The 21,550-nt window shown below is 44.8% G+C and overlaps 1 protein-coding gene across 10 annotated transcripts in view; it reads left to right on the top strand.

Annotated features, from left to right (window-relative positions):
* The window catches only part of SNAP91 (synaptosome associated protein 91), a 797,825-nt gene that overhangs the window by 710,722 nt on the left and 65,553 nt on the right, over nucleotides 1–21,550 (top strand). For all 10 annotated transcript variants that reach the window (XM_078648151.1, XM_078648145.1, XM_078648146.1 and 7 more), the window contains one exon: nucleotides 5,961–5,991. In XM_078648151.1, the coding sequence (XP_078504277.1) occupies nucleotides 5,961–5,991 (31 nt within the window). The remainder of the gene's footprint in view (nucleotides 1–5,960; nucleotides 5,992–21,550) is intronic.

The raw sequence follows: 21,550 nt of genomic DNA, 5'->3' as shown, positions 1-21,550 counted from the left end.
CACCACTCGTTGGCCAGTATGCTCTATTATAACAGTATTGTATACATAATGTATTTTCTTATATTACCTTGTTCCCATCCCTGAAGAGTCACAGGCACTGACCTGTTGACGAAACACGTGTCGGCTGGCGTTGTTTTTCCCATGAACATCTTCACATAAAATCCTATCAGAAAACCACTGGTGTCGAAAATATCATATTTACTATTCCTGTATCAACTGTTGATGATAATATGTGTGCCCAGGTCTTTGTTCAATTTTGCTGAGATGGGCTTTTAGCTCCTCGCTCATTCAGGGGTTTCGGGTCTCCCCCTGTCCTGGCGGCACCATACACTTACTTCTATCCATCACTTAGTTATCTCCTGCTAAAGCTACCTACCTGAGCGCCACTTACCTGCTACCCCAAAGCCCTGTACAGAATCCATTGCTGCTATTATGTGTTCTCTTCGGTGGCGAGAAGATCTAACCAAGGCTCTCACCACTCCTGAAAGAGACCTTTCACCACCTCCAAGTAAAGTCTCCATTTGTGATCCATCATGCACCTGCGGCTGAGTTTTTTCGCCCTGGCATTCAGGGAACCTGCCAGGTGTTGAACCACCAGGGATATGCCCTGATGTTCCAGCCATGTCCAGAGGCGGAGAGCCTCCTGACAGAGGGTCCACAACCCCACCCCGCCTTGTTTTTTGCAGTACCACATGGCAGTAGTGGTGTTTGTAAACACCTGCACCACTCTTCTCCAGACAGAGCAGAGATAAGGAATGCTCTGAGAGCAAGACTAAATTGCCCAAAGCTCCAGAAGGTTGAGGAGCCCAGACTCCACCGGAGACCAGAGGCCTCTGATCTCCACCTCCCCCATGTGGCCCCCCATCCCAGAGGTGATGCATCGGTCACCACTATGAACTCTGGTTGGGGAAGGGAGAGGGATCTGCCGCCGACCCAATCCTGGTTCGTGAGCCACCACTGCAATTGGTGTGCTGTGCCCTCGGAGATCTGGACGCAATCGGACAGATTCCCCTGATGATGTGGCCACTGGAACTTGAGGTCCCACTGTAGAGCCCGCATATGCCCTCTAGCATGGTCCTCCAGCAGGATGCAGGAGGCCATCAGACCCAGCAGCCTGAGGTTTCATCCTGACCAAAACTCAGGATAGAGGCTGAAAGATCTGAATAATTGCCCGAATATCTCAGACTTGCTGTTCAGGAGGATAAACCCGACACTGAGTTGTGTCCAAAACCACTCCCATGAAGAAGAGCTTCTGAGGGGGGTGGGGGGGTCAAGTGTGACTTTGGCATGTTGATGAAGAGCCCCAGCGAATGCAGTAGGTCGCCCGTAGTCTAGAGGTGGGAGACGACAGCCTGTGGCTGGTACGCCTTCAACAGCCAGTCGTCAAGATAGGGGAAGACTGTAACCCCTGATCTACGCAGGTGAGCTGCGACCACCACCATCACTTTCGTGAACACCCAATGGGTGCTGGTAAGGCCACAGGGTAGCAAGCTAAACAAAGTGCTCATGGCCTACCATGAACGCAGGTAGCTCCGGTGGCCCCACAGGACAGGGATGTGAAAGTAAGCGTCCTGCAAGTCCAACCCTAAAAATCCAGGGTCGAGGGCAGACAAGACCTGAGCGAGTGTCAACATTTTGAACTTCTTCTTCCGGAGGAAGCGATTAACGTTTCTGAAATCCAAGATTTTGTCCTTCTTGGGCACCAGAAAGTAGTGAGAATAGCAACCATGACCTACTTCTGGGGCAGGAAAGCGCTCAATGGCTCCCTTGGCCAAGAGTGCTAAAACTTCCTGTTGGAGAAGGGCCAGACGATCCTCCGACATGCAATGGTACTGAGGTGGTATGGATGGAGGGGTAGTCTCGAAGGGGAGGTAGGAGCCCCTTTGGACAATTTGCAAAACCCATCTGTCCGACGTGATGGTGCGCCAGTAGGGGAGGTGATGGCGAATCCTGCCGCCCACTGACATTTGGTGGTCCTGAAAGGTCAGACTAGGAGGGTTTGGAAGCTGCTGCAGAGGGGGCTGTGGTGGGCTGACCCGCCTGCTGGCCCCCAGAACCACGGCTCTGGTTCCCACGTCCCCGGCCACACAGAGGCTGAACAGCTTGCGCCGGTCTGTGGCTCTGGGCGGGACGTGGTGGGGCACCCCTACCGTAGCCATGAACGGGGCGAACGGCAGACTGTGCAGGGCGGGTGGTGGAGAGGACCAAAGACCTGGCTGTAGCTCAGGAGTCCTTAAAGCGCGCCAGCTCGTTATCTGCCTTGTTGCCAAAAAGGCGACAGCCATCAAAGGGCATGTCCATGAGAGTGGATTGGACATCCCCGGAAAAAACAGTCTATCGAAACCGGGCATAGTGTTGAAGGGCTACTGACGTGGGAATTGTCCTGCCTTGTGAGTCGGAGGTATCCAGCCCACAGCGGATGGTAAACTTTGCTGTGTCTCTCCCCTCGGCGCCTGCATGGGAGAGCACGGCATGGGCCTCCTCCGGGCACTGGGGCAGCACCTGCACTACCATATCCCACACAGAGTGGGTGTAGCGGTCCAACAGACATGCAGTATTTACCGGCTGCCGTCCCAAGCCGGAGGAAGAAAACATTTTCTTCCCAAGTTGGTCCAGCTTTTTGGATTCCCTATCGGTTGGTGCATTGGAGAATGTGCCTTTGGAGGTGGTGGCTTGGACAACCAAGCTCTCAGGGGTGGGCTGTTGGGAGAGGAAAGTTGGGTCACTTGGGGCTGGGTGGTGGCATCATCATCCTGACCACAGGAGCCCATGTGTTGGGCCTGGACCAGGTGCCCAAAAGGATGTCTATTTAAAGCTTTATTAAACTGCAGCAGGGGTTCCAAAGAGCTTGCTGCCGGTTGAAGAACCTCTGTCAGGAGGTTAGTCCTGACTGCCACCGTAGGTAGCTCGAGGTGGAGAGCCTCAGCCCCCCTTAGCAACATCACTGCATATGACGCATGCCAAGGTCTGGTGAGGTATGCAGACCACTGGCTTCCCCCAGTTACTCTCTCAAGTCCTGCTAATAAACCAACTGGTCAGTTAAAGGGTCCCCAGCCCCTCCCAGTCCTCATCACCCTCCTTTGTCTGGCAATCTGGTGCTAAAGAGCCAGGATAGAACAGGGGTACCCATCGGCACCGGACGACGCAGGTCCGACTCCGTGTCTACCTCGAGGTGGAGGCTGAGGTTGATGTTGGCTGGGGACACAGCCGACGCCGGTTGCAAACTTGGTGCCGGTGGAATCGTAACGAGGTCGACCGGCGCCGATCCGGATCCTGGCCTGGATCCACAGGGACCCTGTGGCGGTGAGGCCGAAGCCACCAGGGCCCCCAGCCAAGTCCGCAGGGCCCGAAGGCGTGCCGGCCGAGTCGGTCTGCCCAAAGATGGCGTGCATTGCTTTGTAAAACTGACGATGCTGGCCAGGGGTCGCTCCCAGTCCCAGGAAGGGGGGCAAACCCTGAGCCGTCCATTTGGGCTCTGCATGCGGTCCTGCAGGATGGACACCACCTGCATCACTCGTTGTGTTGGCCAATGGACGGGTAGAAGTCTAGTGCAAAGACTTAAATGAAGAATGTTGTCGGCTCCGTGACCGGTCCCTCAACCTCCTACACGACCGGGACCTCGAGCAACGCGGAGCCGACTGCCGGGCCTCGAGTAGCTTTTGGGACCGCTCCCGCAAAGACTTCGGGGCCATGGTCCGGCAGGCGGAGCACGACTTGGGGTCGTGGTCGCACTCCAGGCAGTAGAGGCACACGTGGTTCGGATCTGTCACCAACATCAGTCGGTTACACGAACAGCAAGCCTTGAAGCGGGGCATCCCTCGTGCACCAGGAGTCGATGGACTAAAAAAAACGAAGTCGACAAAAGTCTAAAAAACAGTCAGTCAAAAAGTGACTGGAGGTACTGCTCTCTCCGGATCTGTGCTTGCTGGCGCGGAAAAAGAAAGAACTGACGTCGGCGCGCGAGGGAGGCGTCTATGTGGCTACCACAACGTCATCCCAGCGACCTTGATGGCAACAACTAACGCGGAGTCGACCAACGCCACCTTCCGACGCGCAGAGGTACTGCTGACAAAAAACTTTCCGGATCCAGTCTGACGCCTGGAGGTAATTCTAAGGTAAGGAATCTATAACTAATTGTTTATTTCAGATAATAGGTATAAAAAGCCACTCATAAAATTCTAGGTGAATGTACTCCTGGGAATGATGGTGCACTGCCACCATGTAACTGAAAAGTGGTTTGATTACTGAAAACATGAAACAATTTGTAACTTGCCTAGATTTATACAATGAGTGTGTGAAATGAAAATCGTAATTGCCAGTCTTCTGTATGGAAATAGTAAATCAGAACATGTCTACGATTAAAGAGAGCTAATTAGGATGTCATGCGGAGTATGGTTATACTCCTGAAATGAAAAACCTGAAAAAAATTCTTGCAGCACGCGATTTTGTTTTAAATGATATTGGAAAACAGATAAACAAGGTATACTGTTTTTAATACATTGTTTTGAATAGTATTTTATGGAGTCTCGTTTCATATTTAACACTGCCAATAGAGAATTTGGGCCTGCACTGGAAGTGATGGATAGTAAGGCAAATAGCCGATAATATATGATCTGGGTAAAAAGCCATCTCACTCATTAGTTTCACCTGGTAGGAATCTGAGGAAGGGATATGCTCTTACGCTAGGGTCCGAAAAGAACCCAACAGCCCAAGAAAATGTCCCACATTTGTGGATCGTGATCTTCCGTTAAACGCTGCTTAGCTAGTATCAGGTGGCAAATTATTTAAGAACTATTTATTCCATTAATCTTTTTTGTTTAAATGTATTTATTTCTTTTTTTATTTTGTTAGACCATGGAAACTTGTGAGTTTTGCGCTTGAGGCGCTTCCCAATCCATCCAACCTGTTGAGTTGCTTTTGCCCCTGATTTGATGCCCCTCACGAATAGTTGTGCTGTCAATCTGACACTGCCCTTCTCTACTACTGTTTATTTTGCCTGCACAGTGCTTGGGCTATGCTTGCGAAATATTTTGTGAACAAGAAAATCTATATATATTTATGTAAAAGCAATCACAAACATGGTGGTCTGCTGACCCACTATGAATCAGTATTTGGAGAACCAATCTAATAATACTTAAATCAGTTCTCAGAACAGCAATGGATTCATTGGAAGTCGGTGTGCAAATTGTAACTACTTATAAAAATTCCTATTTTGTACATTCCGTTTAAGGAATTGCAAATTGTGAATCGTTTTGCCGCAATTTACGATTTCTTAAATGGAATCTTTTCAGTATCTGCATAAGGACGATTATCCACGATTATTATTTGATGCTAAATGATCTCTCTTCTAATTGCTCTCCAAAGTTGTTCAGGAAGCTGCATATCTTTGCTCAGTATGAAGGTGCAATGCTTGGATTATGTGGTCATTCTGCCAAAGATGATCTCAGTCAGAGAACTACATTGCACCCCACCATGCATGAAGAAACAATCAGGCCTTCTCAGTAAACTACTGTATGAAAAGCCTGGGATGCTGTAGATTTGCTCATGGAAGTGGGCACAAAAGCATACGTAGGCTAAAACTTTCTCAAATTGCCTATAATTTATTTCTGATTGGATCAAATTTATTTTTGCTGATTCTAAGAGTTCTTCAGCTTAATGCTGGACAAGATACACAGAGGGCCAAAGCTTTAGTTTGGCTACACAAGAGCCTAGATGACCTCAACCTAGTAATTATTGAAAGCAAAAAATTCTGTGGTTACTGTGAAATCGGTGTTAGGTTACAATAGTAATCGGACATCTGCTGTTGTTACTACCAGAAGATGAATTCTTGGAGAAGATATAGTGTTGTACATATGCACCACATCTTTTTTCATGAACGTCCATGTTTAGGACACCTCCGTATATTGTTTTTACTGTTGCTTAAACAATATTCACTTCATTTTAACTTTTATATTTTCCAGATCTTGGTATTTCCGGCAGTACAGTAAAAAAGTAAGTATTACGTATGTATTATATAAAGATCTGGTTAATTAGCAGCATAAGTTAAACTACTCCCAGTTGTTTATCCTTTGGGTAAACACAGTGTTTAAGACACATTCTATGTTTCATATGTATGCTGCATTTGTTGAAGCTGGCGTCTGACAACAATCGTTTATATGGAGAAATGTCAAAAATATGTTAGGTTACATCATTGCATGCCCACCAAGCATAGATAACTCTGTCTCTGTGTTAGCTCAACTGACATATGTGCAATGCATTCTAAGGGTCTGTAAGTTGATCCAGCACCAAAGAGGTTACAGTGGGGTTGCAGTGCTTGGTATCCTGGCAGTCTTGCTGCTAGGGTTTCTTCCTCCGGCCTAGTCACCACATCCTACCAAGTTAGCTAAGTGCTAACCCTTGGTTGCAATTGTGGTGTACTCATGCTGGTGCAGTCTCTGCATGATGCTTGTTAGTTCTTGGTCACTGCTCAACTGTGGATTGTGAGTTAACTTAGCACATGTCTGGTAATAGCTACTAGATGCTTGGCCAAGGAACTCGCCCCTGTGAGTTACCTGACTGCCCCTGATTCACGAGGTAGATGTCACTGCCTGTGCTGAAAATGCTATCAGGGCCCCAGACCTCACCCTCAGCTCAGCAGTGATGATCTCCAGAATATGGCGGCATCTATTTATTCCACCTACACCTTCTTAATCGTATCTTCCTCATTCAAGGGCATTTTGAGCGCCATCCTCAGCAGTTGACCAGCTCTTTACCTTGAAGCAGGGTCCTAGCCACCCCTCCTAGTAGATTGATCAATTTCCCACGTTACTCATCCTAAACCTGGTCCAGGTGAGTTGTGAGCCTTACCCCAACCCTAGTACTATATGGATTCTCCTGGTCTTCTGTAGACTGCAGGGTTCTGGCTCGGAAATCTTGTGTCACTAACAGGAAGTATCTGACCAATCATTATACCCAAGCCACTGACAGACTTTATGTATCCCCTAGTCCATGACTGGTTTTGGGCATGTTGGACTTGGCCCTTTTGGACTAAAGGTCCCTAAACATTTTGCTTTCCCCTAGACCTTTTGTCTGACATAGTGTTGCCAACTTAGATGCTTTGGGCACTTTGCCACTGCTGATCAGTGTCAAAGTGCAAGTACTCCCTGTGTAAAGTATAATGGTAATTGGTTGCCCATGATTGGTAGGTTTGCCTTACTAGTAAAGTCCCTAGTAAAGTGCACTATGTGTGCCAGGGCTAGTAATGCAAATGCTACTAGTGGTCCTGCAGCACTAATTGTGCCTCCCACACCAGTAGCCTTAAAGAGAGAGACTCAGGCCTGCCACTGCAGTGCCTGCGCACAGTTTGTTAAACTGTCCTGACAAGTGCACCCATTTCCCAGGCCTTACTCTTCCCTTTCCATGCACATCAGATACCCCTCGGTAGGTGCAAGGTACCCCCTGACCAAGGTGCAGTGTATGTGAAAGGTAGGACATGTGCTGAGGTGTGTACCATGTCCAGACAGTGAAATAATTCCCATTTCGTTTTTCACTGTTGAAAGGCCATCTTGCCCATACAACAGAATGGGGAAGGCTGTGTAATGTGTTTCCAGCCTATCTTCCCAAAGGCTTAAGATGGAGAGGTGAAGTTTAGTATACCTGAACTCACAATGTAATAACACATCTTTTTATGAAGGTGGTTTTGCATTGTGTGTTTAGAAACCACTCTTTTAGAAGTGGCTGGGTTTTTGTGCTCTAACATTTCTGTGTCTCTCTTCCTGGTTGTGGATTGAATGTCTGGATTTGAAAGTGATAGGCTCTGGAGAATGTCTTGACCCAGGGGAGGGGGTGAGGAGCTGACCTGCATCTGGAGTGCAGGAGGTAGGAGTAGCCCTTAGAGGTGAAGCGGCCTGGGCTGCAGCCATAAAGCAATGGCTCCATTCCCTGCTGAATGATTGAGAATCCACACCCCCACTAATCAAAGGAAGTAGGTGACACTGGCAGGGAGGTATCCAAAACTGGTTTGAACAGGGGTCAGTGCCCTCCTGAACACAAATACTTCAAAGACAATTAGGGGTATAACTATGAGAGCTGAAACCGCTGGACTTTGGAATTGGATGGACTGTTCAAGACTGAACGGGACTGAAACTACTTCGTGGTCAAGAGGAACCTCTGCCAAGGAAGGAACAGCTGAATAGACTGAAGGAAAGGACTGACCCTTGCTATGTGTTCTGGGGCTGGCCTGCAGTTTGTTGTTATAACCAGGGAAGAGGCTACAGGACCTTTGCTGTGTGCTGTGTCCCCCTGCTTGAAAGGACTTTGCTGTGCTGTGTCCTGAAGTAACTTAACCCCAAGGGCCCGAGGTGAGCTGGTTCCCTGTTGTGGAAACTCAGGAACACAAAAGTTTCCAGAAGTGTCTCAGCAAAGCTGTGTGCATGTGCTTTTTGCAGTCTGAGACCTTCGTAAGACGTGACATGTGATTGTGGGCACCTGGAGTCCAATCGAGTCTCAGCGTCGCTGTATGCTTGTGCTTTTTGCAGCCTGAATCCTTCATGAGGATTGTCCTGTAATCGTGTGCACCTAGCTTCCAAGTGAGTCTCAGCGATGCTGTGTGAGTGTGCTTTTTGCAGCCTGAGACCCTTCGAAGAATTTCCCCATGATCGGGGGTGCCAGGAGCTCAAGGGAGTCTCAGCGATTCTGTGTGTGTGTGCTTCGTTCAGCCTGAGACCTTTGTGAGGATTGCCCTGTGACCGTGCTCACCCGAGGCTCAAGGGAGTCTCAGCGACACTGTGTGCGTGTGCCCTGTTGAAGCCTGAGATCTTCGTTATCATCTCAGAATCAACCAAGCCGCATCGGAGGCCCAAGTCGCAAGAGGCGGAGAGGAGAGCGAGGTCGCACCCCCCAGGTAACGTGTGCCGGTGCCTGGGGCGGGGTGCCACCTCGGAGAGAGACGCTCTCGGCCTTCTGGCAGTGTGAGCCTCTGTCCCAGCTCGTGTCGCGGCCCGTACATGCCAAGGAGTGCCATTACTGGGGCCGGAGCGGGGAGCTGCACTTTGGTTTATACCAGATCTGTGTTGGGGGCATATAGTAATGGAAACTGACCGCGAGTCAGTCAGAGGGGCAGAGAGATCGTCTGAAGCACCCTGATCGGTGCCGGAGTGTATTTCACATTGCATTTGTTTGCAGAACGAACTACCTGATTGTTGCATTGTGCATTGCATTAATTCTGCATTACGAACTGCCTGATTGTTGTATTAGGCGTTGCATTAGTTTGCAGACCAAACTACCTGATTGTTGCATTATGCATTGCATTATTTCTGCATAACAAACTGCTGGATGGTTCTATTAGGCTTTGCTTTGGTTTGTATCACAAATTGCATTATTCTTACATTGTAAAGTGCCTGATTCTAGCATTACGAACTGCATAGCCTTGCATTAGGACTACATAGGATCATCTAGAAGTGCTCATTAATACCGCCAGAACTTACAAGAGCTGGCTGACCTAATAACTGGCCAGGAGGTAGATTACAAATATGCATATGTTGGATTTTGATTGTGTGGTTTCATCATATATCTTTTTATATAAACTTATACTTGTTTTTAAATGAAACTCTTGTGGAGTCCTTTTATGGTGTCACCATTGGTCACTGGGAGAGTGGTTACAAATACTTTACACATTTGCCTTGAAGATAAGCATGGTTTCTCGTGCCAAGCTACCAAGGGGGGTGAGCAGAGATTTTCTGAGAAGGTGTCCTTCCTTTCCCTGTGACGTGGAAACGAGGGTCCCTACTTACCCTAAGACACCTACCTTAGCCCACTAGGGATCCCGGTTCTAACATAGGAGTTCTGCACTTCTGCTATTTCGAAGAAGACTCGTCCAGCTATAGTGTTTGTGCAAAGTGTGAGCACACAATTACCTTTTAGCCTCTTAGGTGTGGGAGTGGATAGTTCTTCCAGGGAATGATGGAGCAGGAAAAGGCAGGGAGACCCTAGCTTCAAACAGCCCTACTGTCTCCTTCCCTAAACATTGTTCAGAATCCTGCTGTCCAGACTCTTCCCATCTAACTAAAGTACCATTTTTATTTTGTATCACTCAAGATGAAAATAAGTTGATTATGGTCACAGACACCACCTGCACTCCGCGCTTCTTCCACAGGCAGACATTACATACATGCCTGCCCTGCAGACTAAACAGTTATTGTTGTGTTTAAGAAACAAAGACGACCCTACTCACGCAGAACCAAGGCATGTAACATATCCAGAAAAAAATGGTTATAGTGGAAAATACAGGAATACTTGATAATAATAATGCACTGTGGCAGATAATGGAAAGGTATGTTGGAAGAGAGACGCTCAGACACACATTGTTTAATTTATATTGGTCGTTTCTATGTACTAAGAAACCTCATTATATACCATATTTTGTCACTCATCGTTCTATTTTTCACTTGGGACACAGAACACGTTTTACGTATGTTTTCAAAATACAGATATGAATGTGTGCTAACACTTTTTTGGGTTTCTGTGTGAATTGTTAGTATGAGTGTCTCCCTTTCTACATCCTGTTCCGTTATGTGCCATTGTGCATGATTATTATAAAGTATTCCTGTATTTTCCAATACAACCAGTTTTTAGTGCTTTTATATAAAGTTGTTGCTGCCTCCACTGTCAGTCCTTTACAGCCTGGTATGGTGATGGTAGTCTCACTCATAAAAAGAGGGCACACTCTGCTCTGGGTCTCACTCCATGCTAAGCAAGCATTTACAATGCAACGGTTTCGCCTTTTCAAAAGTTGTTGTTTGTGTTTTTTTACATAGCGCCAAGAAACCTCTTGGAAATTATTAAAACCGCCTGCCACTTTTGTCGGACGAATGTTCGCAAATGCCATTAATTACTCCACCTCACATGACTTCCGGGTGAAACAATTCTCTTGTATATTTTATTTTATTTTATTTGTAACCAACGAGTCCAAACTGCTTGAAGGGCAGGTAAAAAGCGCTTTACCCAGGACAGCGCTGTGCAGGGCGCCCTCGCATCTCTTTCTGTGCACACCCCATGTGTCTGGACCTGCGCTGAGTGTGCACAAGTATGAAAGTCAACTGCTTTAATGCTGCGACTCGCACAATGTGTATAAGCATAACAAGTCAACGTGGTTTAATTCTGCGACTCGCACAATGTGGCAAGTGCACAAGTATAAAAGAGTCACCATGGTTTAACGCTGAGACTCGCACAATGTGCACAAGTATAAAAAAAGTCACCATGGTTTAATTCTTCGACCCGCACAATGTGCACAAGTATAAAGTCACCATGGTTTAATTCTTCGACTCGCACAATGTGCACAAGTATAAAAAAAAAGTCATCAGGGTTTAATTCTGCGACTCGCGCAATGTGCACAAGTATAAAAAAAAAGTCATCAGGGTTTAATTCTGCGAGTCTCACAATGTTTACAAGTATAAAAGAGTCACCATGGTTTAACGCTGCAACTCGCACAATGGGCACAAGTATGAAAGTCTTTGTGGTTTAATTCTGCGACTCGCACAATGTGCACAAGTAGGAAAGTCACCTGTGCACAAGTATGAAAGTCACCTGGTTTAACTCTGCGCCTCCGTGCTGTTTTAATAACTTTCTCATGTACTTTTAATGTTTGATAATATTTTGGTAGAGGGATTTTAATACCCTGTCTAACGTACACCTTGGGATTTTAATGTGTTTATAGGTTTGGTGCCTCGGTTTTTTAACATTCAATCAATTTGCCAACATTTCTACTTTGTTGTCAATTTTGCGCTGTGTTATTTTTAATGTCTGTACGTTTATGGATTCCCAAAAATGCGAATAAAGTGATGTTGATTGGTTGAACTCAGCAACTCACACAAAGTGCACACGTATGAAAGTTACCCGTGCACAAGTGTGAAATCACCTGTGCACAAGTATGAAAGTCACCTGTGCACAAGTATGAAAGTCACCTGGGCACAACTGTGAAAGCCACCTGTGCACAAGTATGAAAGTCATCTGGTCTAACTCCGTGACTCATGCGGAGTCTGTGTGCTTTAAGAGAGCCGGGTGCTCTGCGTGCTGTTCTGCGACAGGCATTAACTGTTTGCAAAAAATACAATAAAAATAATCATAATAATCAGATTCATAACAATAATGTAGACTATTGATACAGCACCCATCAGAAACTAAACTTACCCATGAGTTATTATTATCCAGCCAGTCGATCGTGCTCTCAGGTGTGTGAGGCGCTTTCTGTGCACTCGGCGCTTTCTGTGCACTCGGCGCTTTCTGCGCACTCGGCGCTGTGAAGGGCCCTGAGTGTATGAATGAATCCACTTGCCGCTGCCCTGCGGGCTGCTCTACCTGCCCCCACCCAACCCTTCCCCGGTGGGAACAGACCCCGCGCGGCGCAGCAGCGCTAATAAATCCGTCATCGGCGTTAATTTGATCAAGCCATCCCGGGGTGACTTCCCACAGCCCCCCACCCTGTAATTAGAGCCAGCTCGCGCCGCCCCGGGCTGCAAAAGTGCGTTTCATTCCCCGCATCTGACTGGGGGAGAAGGGCGTCAAACGAAGAAAAAGTCGCGTTTTATGATCCGGATAAAAGGGATTTTATTTGCATGTTTTCCGCGTTCAACTACATCCCCGTAGACATCTTATAAAAACAAGGGGTTTTGTTCCCTTCACAGCAGCTGTTTAGGAGGAAGGCTGGCTCACGGGGCGCAAATGTTTATTTGATAAAGCTATCAATTTACATAAATGATAGCGTATTTTAAGATATTTACCTGCGTGTTAGGATGGTGTTTTCCCCCTAGGCAACACTTTGATAAACACGCACATAGTTACAGATAGATTCACTGACACACACACGCAGATAAAAACACACATATAAACAAACGAACGCGCATACTCACAGACACACGCATTAACATGCATGCATACATGATCTATGTATTCAGACACCCACAAATAAACATAAACGCATACACATAGACATGCGCAAACACACATACTCAACATACATATATGAAGGGCTGCTGGAGGTATCCAGCGGAGAGGGCAAAATTATGAGACAGTAAGGAAAGGAAAATTATGCGGCGTGTTATGCCACATTTTGTGATAGTATGGCGATTATTAGTTTACCAGTTATACACATGTCGCAACTACCCGGACAGATGTTTCACTTCATTAGTACAAGTTTAATACACAAAAACCGTAAAAAGCAACAGAAAGATGATCAGGTGATACACTATGGCAAATCAATAACTAGGCGGGAACGCCGTCTGCAGAACCGCATAATTACAGTCGTCCTGCACCTATGTCTGTCTCTGAACACACACGAGTAAACTCACATGTACAAATGCGCAGGCCCGTTAATGCATCTACACACATGTGATTAGCTGTATACAAAAATACAATTAGATTTGATTCGACAAAATTAGACTAGATTTTCTGTCACCAAGGTACGGAGATTACAAGATTCGTTTTTTCATAACAATTAAAATATCTTGTGTACAGATAGTAAAAGGTTTGAGCATAAATAAAAACAAATCTAAAATAAAACCATAACTGAAAAGAATAGGTATATCCAGGCACTAGAATATTGTAACTGTGAAGCCGCTACCAGGTTTTTTACCCAAATAATACCATCAACAAATATCTGAACGCTTTGAACCTCTTCACCTCTTCCTCACCTCCCCTCCCTCCCTCCCGACTCCCCCCCCCCCCCCCCACCCCCACCCCATCCAGGCTAAAACGTCTGCTCCTCGCTTTCCCTGCAGGAGCTGCATTGGGTGCAGTGAAAGAAAAGAACAAACGAAAATAAAAAATATAGCGGCCAGATGCAGATAGCGCCCCGGCCTCAGTGAGAAAGAACCCAGGTCAACATTTCGATTCTACCCCAGCCCGGCCCACGCCCGAGAAACGAATCAAGCGCAGGCCTCTGAAGATGACCTTAAAATGTTATTTTAAATGTTTGAGAATTGAAAACAAGCCACCAAGATAAAAGGAGCGCACCTTTTATTGTAACGTTTTTGCACAAGTCTATTGAAAACTCAGCTGTAGTGAACAAACAGTTGTAGTGAACAGACCACAGGCGCACAGACACGGAGCAGAAACCCGTTGGAAATAGCGAAGACGCAGTACCTGTGATATTTTAGTGTCAGTGCGGCCGGGTTACAATGGAGAAACAAGTCAGGTCCCGGGCCGGCCAGCCAATCACAGCACGGCCCGGGGAATGACATCACGGGGGTGTCCCAGGCCGGCAGCCAATGACAGCGTGGCCCGGGACAAAGGGGCGGGACTTAAAAAAAGTCCCAGAAACGCCCCCGAATCGCGTTTTCACCAGAAAGCGTGATTGACAGCCTCTGTCTCCCAATGGCTAGCCTCCATTTATGGAGCTAGCCAATGGTAGACAGAGGCTGAACCAAAGTACATATGTAGAATCATGAGGTTTCGCCGTGGGCGGGGCAACTAGTTGCCAACGCCCAGGGCGAAACCTAAAAACAAAAGCCTCATGGCATGCACCCAATTTCCATTCTTGCTGATGAAGGATCATAAATACTACAGCTTGTTAAGGTTAACGTGAGAGGAGGGTGGAGACTGTCCCAGCCATGTTGGGGACCTTTCACCCTCCTAACAGTACATGTGCAGTGGCATTTTATACAAGATGTAAGATAAGGTGACTAATGCACAATGTTAGTTTTCCTTAGAGGGGGTGTGCCCCCTGTCCACTTTTTCCTTCCTACTGCCATATCTTGCATTTTGCTTAGTGGTTTCACTGGCCTGTTTCTTCAGATGCCTGTGCTAGGTCTACTTTACTTTTGCCTCCTATCTCCACAGCTGACACTTCTCCTTCGTGCCCTGGGCTGTTCTTCTCAGGTTTCCTTTCTGTTCCTTTTCCCAAAATAGAAAGGAGGCTTGTGGGTCCCAGTTCTGTGCAGAAAGAGTAAGTATTTCAGCTCTGGCAATGGAAGTCTGTGCATTCTTTCTTCAGGGCCAGGTAGCTTTTGTGGTGCTTGACAACCTTTTTCATTTTCTTAATATTCGTTGTCTTTTTCTCATACATATTTTGTTTTAACTTTTTTTTGCTTCATAAAATTTATATATTGCTTTTTGTAGCATTTCCACCTTGAAAAAACCTAACGTTCCGTTAACTTACATAGTTGCCTAAAAATCTGCTATGTGCTATCTAGCTCATGTTCTCAAGATACAAATTACATTACCATTATTTGAGAGAAAAAAACGTAATATCTACTCTAGTTTAAGCATGTTTGTAAGCTTACAGTGCACTTTACTGTTTAGTATTTTCTAACTTCCATCAAGAGGCAGTGTATAACTTGTGGTGTCGATTTGTTTGTTTTTGTTTAAGGTTAATGGCTGAAATCATGTTTTCTGCAAAGGGGCCAGAACTCACTGTTTATATGTACAGCAATGCACTATAAACACAGACAATGGTTTCTACAGGTTTGACCTTGTAGTCTGGAACTGGATTATTATCCAACCATATTGAGGAGATCGAAAAAGGGAACCAGAGAGACTGAACAGATCTGCGCTTAGATAGGGACCAGAAAGAGGAGAACCCCCCCAGGAGACGCATAGTGTATTGTGTATAATGCTTAATGGCTAAGAGCAACAAGCGCATCTCCAGAGTTGGATGCTCCACGGCTCCCTTTGCACGAAGGTTTGTTAGTTGTTTAAATTTCATAGAATTAAGTTGAAATTGATGAGGACATTACCGAGCCCTGGTCTGAGGCTTGAGGCCACTAACTGAGATGGGACCGGAAAGTAGCGATAGGCATTGTCGGGGGAAAATTTAGATAAAATGAACCACTGACTGAAAGACATATTCCAGGAAGGGTGCATGTAAGCACGGTAAAGTGATGGACCGTACTAAGATATGTTGCCAGGATAGATAGATAGATAGATAGATAGATAGATAGATAGATAGATAGATAGATAGATAGATAGATAATACTTGGATTTGTATAGCGCAGCTAATCACCCATAAAGGTCTCTAGGTGTGTCCCATAGGTGTGTCCCATAGGCACAGGGAGAATAACTGATTTGCCAGGATTAAATGATGTTCAGCCGGCACTGGGACTCTAACCTGGATCCCAAGCTCCAAAGTCGGAAGCTCTGGCCGTTATGTTACACCCAAGATAGATAGATAGACACACATATGCATACACACATACGTACATACGTACACACACATAAATACACACATATATACACACAAGTTTAGAGAAAAATAAAGGTTAAAGAGAAGTTATGGTTAGCTTTATTTATTGTTTGGACCACAATTTATTGCTCGCACGGCAGCCAAGCAAACCTTAATTTGTACACCAAAAGCAGTTCTAATGACTTCAACCTTCATATAATTCCATTCAGCGTTTTTTTCTGTAGCGGATAGAAACCATTTCTTTTTTTTTTTTTTTTTTTATATTTTTTTTGTAAAACAAAAGAAAGTTTGTTTTTTTGGCACACACATATCACAGAATACAAATAAAATTAATACATATGGTAATACATATAATAAACCAAGGTTACTATCAAGAAAAAACAATATAATACTAAACGTAACCTTCAACACAAAAGGAAGAAAAAAAAAAATGGAAGGAAAAAATTATTAATAGATCAGTACAGCTATATTAATACATCAGACTACGCTTGCATTTGTCCTTTCCTTCCACCGATGTACCGGTTCCCAAATTTTCATTCCCAGCCTCTTTGCCCTTTTGCCTTTCTTACCATATATACCCTTTTCAAGGTTAAACGTCCCCAATAATAAGGCAATCCACTGTTGTGTTACCGGGGGTAAAGGATCCAGCCAGACTCTAGCAATCAACAACCTGTAGACCGCCATCGCTACAAATAAAAATTCACCGTGGTCACCTTCACAACCCCTAACTCCTAACCTAATTACTGCTGGTGTCAAAATCACATTCAGAGCTAGTGTAAGGGCCATAAATTCCTCTATACCCTTCAATAAGGGTCTTAATTTGGGGCATAGCGCAAAAATATGGATACTATCTGCGGCCGGAGCATTACACCGCCAACAACTAATCCCTGTAGTAGCACCCCACTGTGCTATATGATCTGGTGTATGATAAAGTTGATACAGCGTTTTGAAGTGCTGGGATTGGAGTGGGGCGGAGTGAAAGACTGAACAACCTAGCTCCAAGGAATTCAGAAAAACCTGACTCGATATCCCTAATTTTCCAGCCCATTTATTACCAAATTTGTCAATGTCGTCTTTCTTCAATTCAGCCAAATGGGCATAAAAATAACGAATGGAGCACTTCCCGCTTTGCGCTATTGCTTCCATTATATTATTTGTATTAAATCCACCCACGCCTCCTTTTCTTAATAAAAAAACTCCTAATCTGCAGATACTTAAAAAAGCTACATCTTGCTATATTAAATTTTGCCACCAAATCTGAAAATTGAGATATATTTCCATCTAAATCCAGCATATCTCCTATTTTTTTAATACCATTTCTGTCCCAGTCTGCCATAATGGCGTCGGAAAAAATTAAAGCGGGTAGGGACTTGTTCCTATACAATCTGGTGTACCTATTAAATCTCCCTAATCCACAATTTTTTGCAACAGCTAACCATACATTATGAGCTGCAGCAACTGTCTTGAATCGTGTACGTTTATAATATGATGAAGCAGTACAGTTTAAGAAAGCGTTTACAGAGCCCAATACAATTGAATAAATCATAGTTGAGAAAGCTTTAACTTTCAAGTTCCCTTCACTTGCTCCGATCAAACCCTGAATATAATGCAATACCGATGCCCAATAGTATAACCTAAAATCTGGAACCCCCATCCTCCCCTGTCCCTTGGCAAAGTCAAAAATTTGTAAGCCCGTCTTGTCTTCCCATATGACCAGATGAATTTATTAAGGATCGACTCCAATTTGTTAAACCAAATTGACTCAAACAAAAGGGGGATTGTACGAAAAAAATAAAGAAATTTGGGAAGTATAAGCATTTTAATAATGTTAGTGCGGCCCACTAACGTGAGCCTAAGATTATTTAGCCTCATCAAATCCGAACTTACTTTCCTCAATAAGGGGGAGATGTTTCGTTCAACCACTGTCCCTAAATTAGGCGAAATTTCAACCCCTAAATAGACTGCTGCCGAGACCACTCGTGGGTCATTACATTGAACCAATGTGTTTTTAATAATCTGTGTTTTGGCTCTATTAAGCTTATAACCAGAAATGGTGCCAAAATTTAAGGCCTCTTGTTCTATCTCGCCAATTGCAAATGCAGGATCAGGGGTAATTATTGCGACATCGTCTGCATATGCCAGCGCTTTAACTTCTACCTCATTTACGCACATGGGAGGAATACTGGGATTAAGATTAAGGTAGCGTAGATACGGATCCATATACAGTGCGAATAAAAGGGGAGAGCTTGGGCACCCTTGCCTTGTCCCTCTTTTAATCTGCACCGCTGTAGTTAGATCCCGGTTAATTTTAATTCTAGCCGTTGGATCCCTATAGAGAACCTGAATTGCTCTTATAAAGTTGTCACCAAAACCAAAGGTACTCATTAGCTCCCACAAGTACTCCCAAGCGACCCTGTCAAAAGCCTTTTCGGCATCCAAAAATACAGCTGCGACAGGGCCTCCAGAAACCTCCATAGCGTCAAAACAGGTGATCACAGTCCTGACATGTTCTGTAGTCCCCTTCCCCGGGATAAATCCATGTTGTACTGGGGTAACTAATTTATCTATGACGGCTGTCAACCTTGTTGCCAGGATTTTAGAATAGAGCTTCACATCAGCGTTCATTAGAGCAATAGGTCTATATGACCCAGGAGCTGTGGCGGGTTTACCTTTTTTCAAAATGACTATGATTTCAGTCCCGCCCCATGATTTTGGAATTGAAATTTCTCTCTGAGCTTGAATGAGTGTATCCAGTAACTCCACTCTAAGAACTGAAATAAAAGTTTTATAGAATTCGATCGGTAGCAGATCGGGTCCTGCAGCTTTTGAGGACGGGAGGTCTGATAGGGCTAGTGTCAATTCTTCTAGTGTTATGGTAGCATCTAATATAGTTTTTTCCTCTAGATCAAATTTATTAAGTTGGATATTTCCTAGGTAATCCCTAACTTTATCCATATCTACCTCAACTTCCCTGTCATATAATCCGGAATAATACTTCCAAAAATCATTCCTTATACCAGCAGAATCCGAGATCAAGTTGCCTGAATCGCCTACTATATTTTTAATATCCCCGGCATTAACTTTTTGTCTGGTCCTAACGGCCAGGATATGACCCACCCGCTCACTAAACTCACAGGCCTGTTCCTTCTTTGCTAAATAATTTACTACTGTCTTGTTAGTAATTCTTTCCGCTATTTCTGCCTTTAGTACCATAATTTCCAGTAATTGTTGATCCAATGGGAGCCTCCTCGTGATTAACCTACTTAACTCTTCCTCTGCATTCAAAAGTGAATTGACTTGTTGATCAATCATTTCTCTTTCTTTTTTCCGTCTATATGTTGAAAAACTAATTGTCTCTCCCCTTGCACTTGCTTTAAAGGCATCCCAGATATAACCACTACTAGTGCTCCCCTTATTGTTAAGCCAAAACTCACTAATCCACTTTTCCATATGCTTACAATAGCCCTCATCTTTTAACAGAGCTCGCTCAAATGACCATTTGTATGTTTTTCTAACTAACCCGTTTAAACTAACTGACAATAACAGTGGATTGTGATCAGAGACCAGGCGGGGTAGCTTCTTAATCTGTGTATTAGAAATCAAGACGTTAGATATTAAAAAATAGTCCAACCTTACTGTTATACTATGAGGAGCAGAAAAAAAGGTATCACCATCTATCTGTGGGTGCAAATTAGCCCAAACATCTGAGAGAGCATTATGCGAAGCCATGTCTGCTATCGCCCTATGCACCCTTTTCTTCCTCCCCGTATACGAATGGCTCAATTGTAGCTCAATATTAGCCGGTCGATTAATATTAAAATCTCCGCAACAAACAATTGGTTCCACCCAGGTTGAGATTTCATGATCCAAAAATTGAAATATGTCCGGTTCATCACACGTTGATCCATAAACTGAAACCAGTGTGAACCTAGCTCCTCTGAATCCTATTTCTACAATCACCCACCTTCCCCAAATATCTTCTTTACTTCTGAATACTGTACAGTCCGTCCCTCTCCCCAAAATCGCTACCCCACGTGTTTTAGAGGCTTGTTTGGTATATGCTAAGACTTTAAAACCCACCTGTTATAGCAGAAAACCCTTACCTCCCTCCACATGAGTTTCCTGTAGACAAATCAAATCTGGAAACATTGACTTGCAAAATGCTGAGACTCGTAGCCTTTTCTGGAGATCATTAAGACCACAAACATTCAGTGACAAAATTCGACAGGCCATTAAAAGACATCAAAGATTAGTACCAACTCCCACTTCCAACTCTTAACCAAACCCATCGCTTCCTTCTTCCTCCATTTGTGCAAAGCCTGTAGCTGTAGCAAAGCCTGTAGCTGCCACAAACTGTGTCTTACTGCGTATGATGTGTGCCATTTTCTTTCCCTCTTCCTCACCCTCCCTCCCCCCTCCCTGATCCCCCCCTTACTACCCCGCCCCCCTCCCCCCTACAGGCAAATAGGTCACACATGACCTATGTGTGGACGCCGGGGAAGCAGCAGCCGCCACTCCTCTCCACCGCCATCCAGCATATCAAACATAAATCCATTTTATTTGTTCTCTTTATATCCCAAGACTTCCGTCATGTAAGCCTTCGCTTTGATCTCAGAGAAGAAAAATTTAAACTGGCCCTTAGTCACAATTTTCAATTTTGCGCGATATAACAAATAAGCTTCTGAACCCAGAGCCTGAATATGTGGTATCAATTGCCTCAGCCTCCATCTACGCTCGACTGTGGCGTGACAAAAGTCTGGTCTTGCAAAAAAATTACATTGTTATAGGTACGTCTCGCCTCTGGCTTGGCTTTATCCAATATCAGCTGCCTAAGGAGAAAATTCCCTACAAAAATTAACAGAGCCCTTGGTCGCCCGCCCTGAGCTCCAGCCTGAGGCTGACCCCTTTTAAGGAAAAATGGGAAGCGATGGGCTCTTTGGATTTCAATAGAAACCATTTCAATGTGCGTTATAATAGGAAAAGTTACTTTATTGAACCCCCAACACCCCTTGTTTTTTGTCCCACGCTTGACAGATCTGCAAGAAACCTGCTATGCCGACACCTGATTAAATAAACGATTTTATTTCAGAAGGTTTCATGCAAATTTGTCGAACTGCATCAAAGTTATTATGGAAATAAAATATTTATTTTCAAATACATATGCAACATATTTGGTTGTTTTAATTGCAGTGGGATCAAAAACACATATTTCACAGACCTATGCTATTATTTTACAGAAGTGACATCATTCCTGGTGAACATGGCTGTCATTCATTTAGAGGACCACTCCCAGTCTGATTTACGTCCCTACATCTAAATAGGCTCAAACCATGACAGTGCATTTAGATAAGGAGGCATTGAATACGCTAGGCATGTGCACACCATGGGCGTGCTTCA

Source organism: Lissotriton helveticus, chromosome 6 (assembly GCF_964261635.1).
Source record: "Lissotriton helveticus chromosome 6, aLisHel1.1, whole genome shotgun sequence".
Lineage (NCBI taxonomy): Eukaryota > Metazoa > Chordata > Amphibia > Caudata > Salamandridae > Lissotriton > Lissotriton helveticus.
The sequence above is the reverse complement of the archived record's forward strand: the minus strand, read 5'-3'. Positions and strand labels throughout refer to the sequence as shown.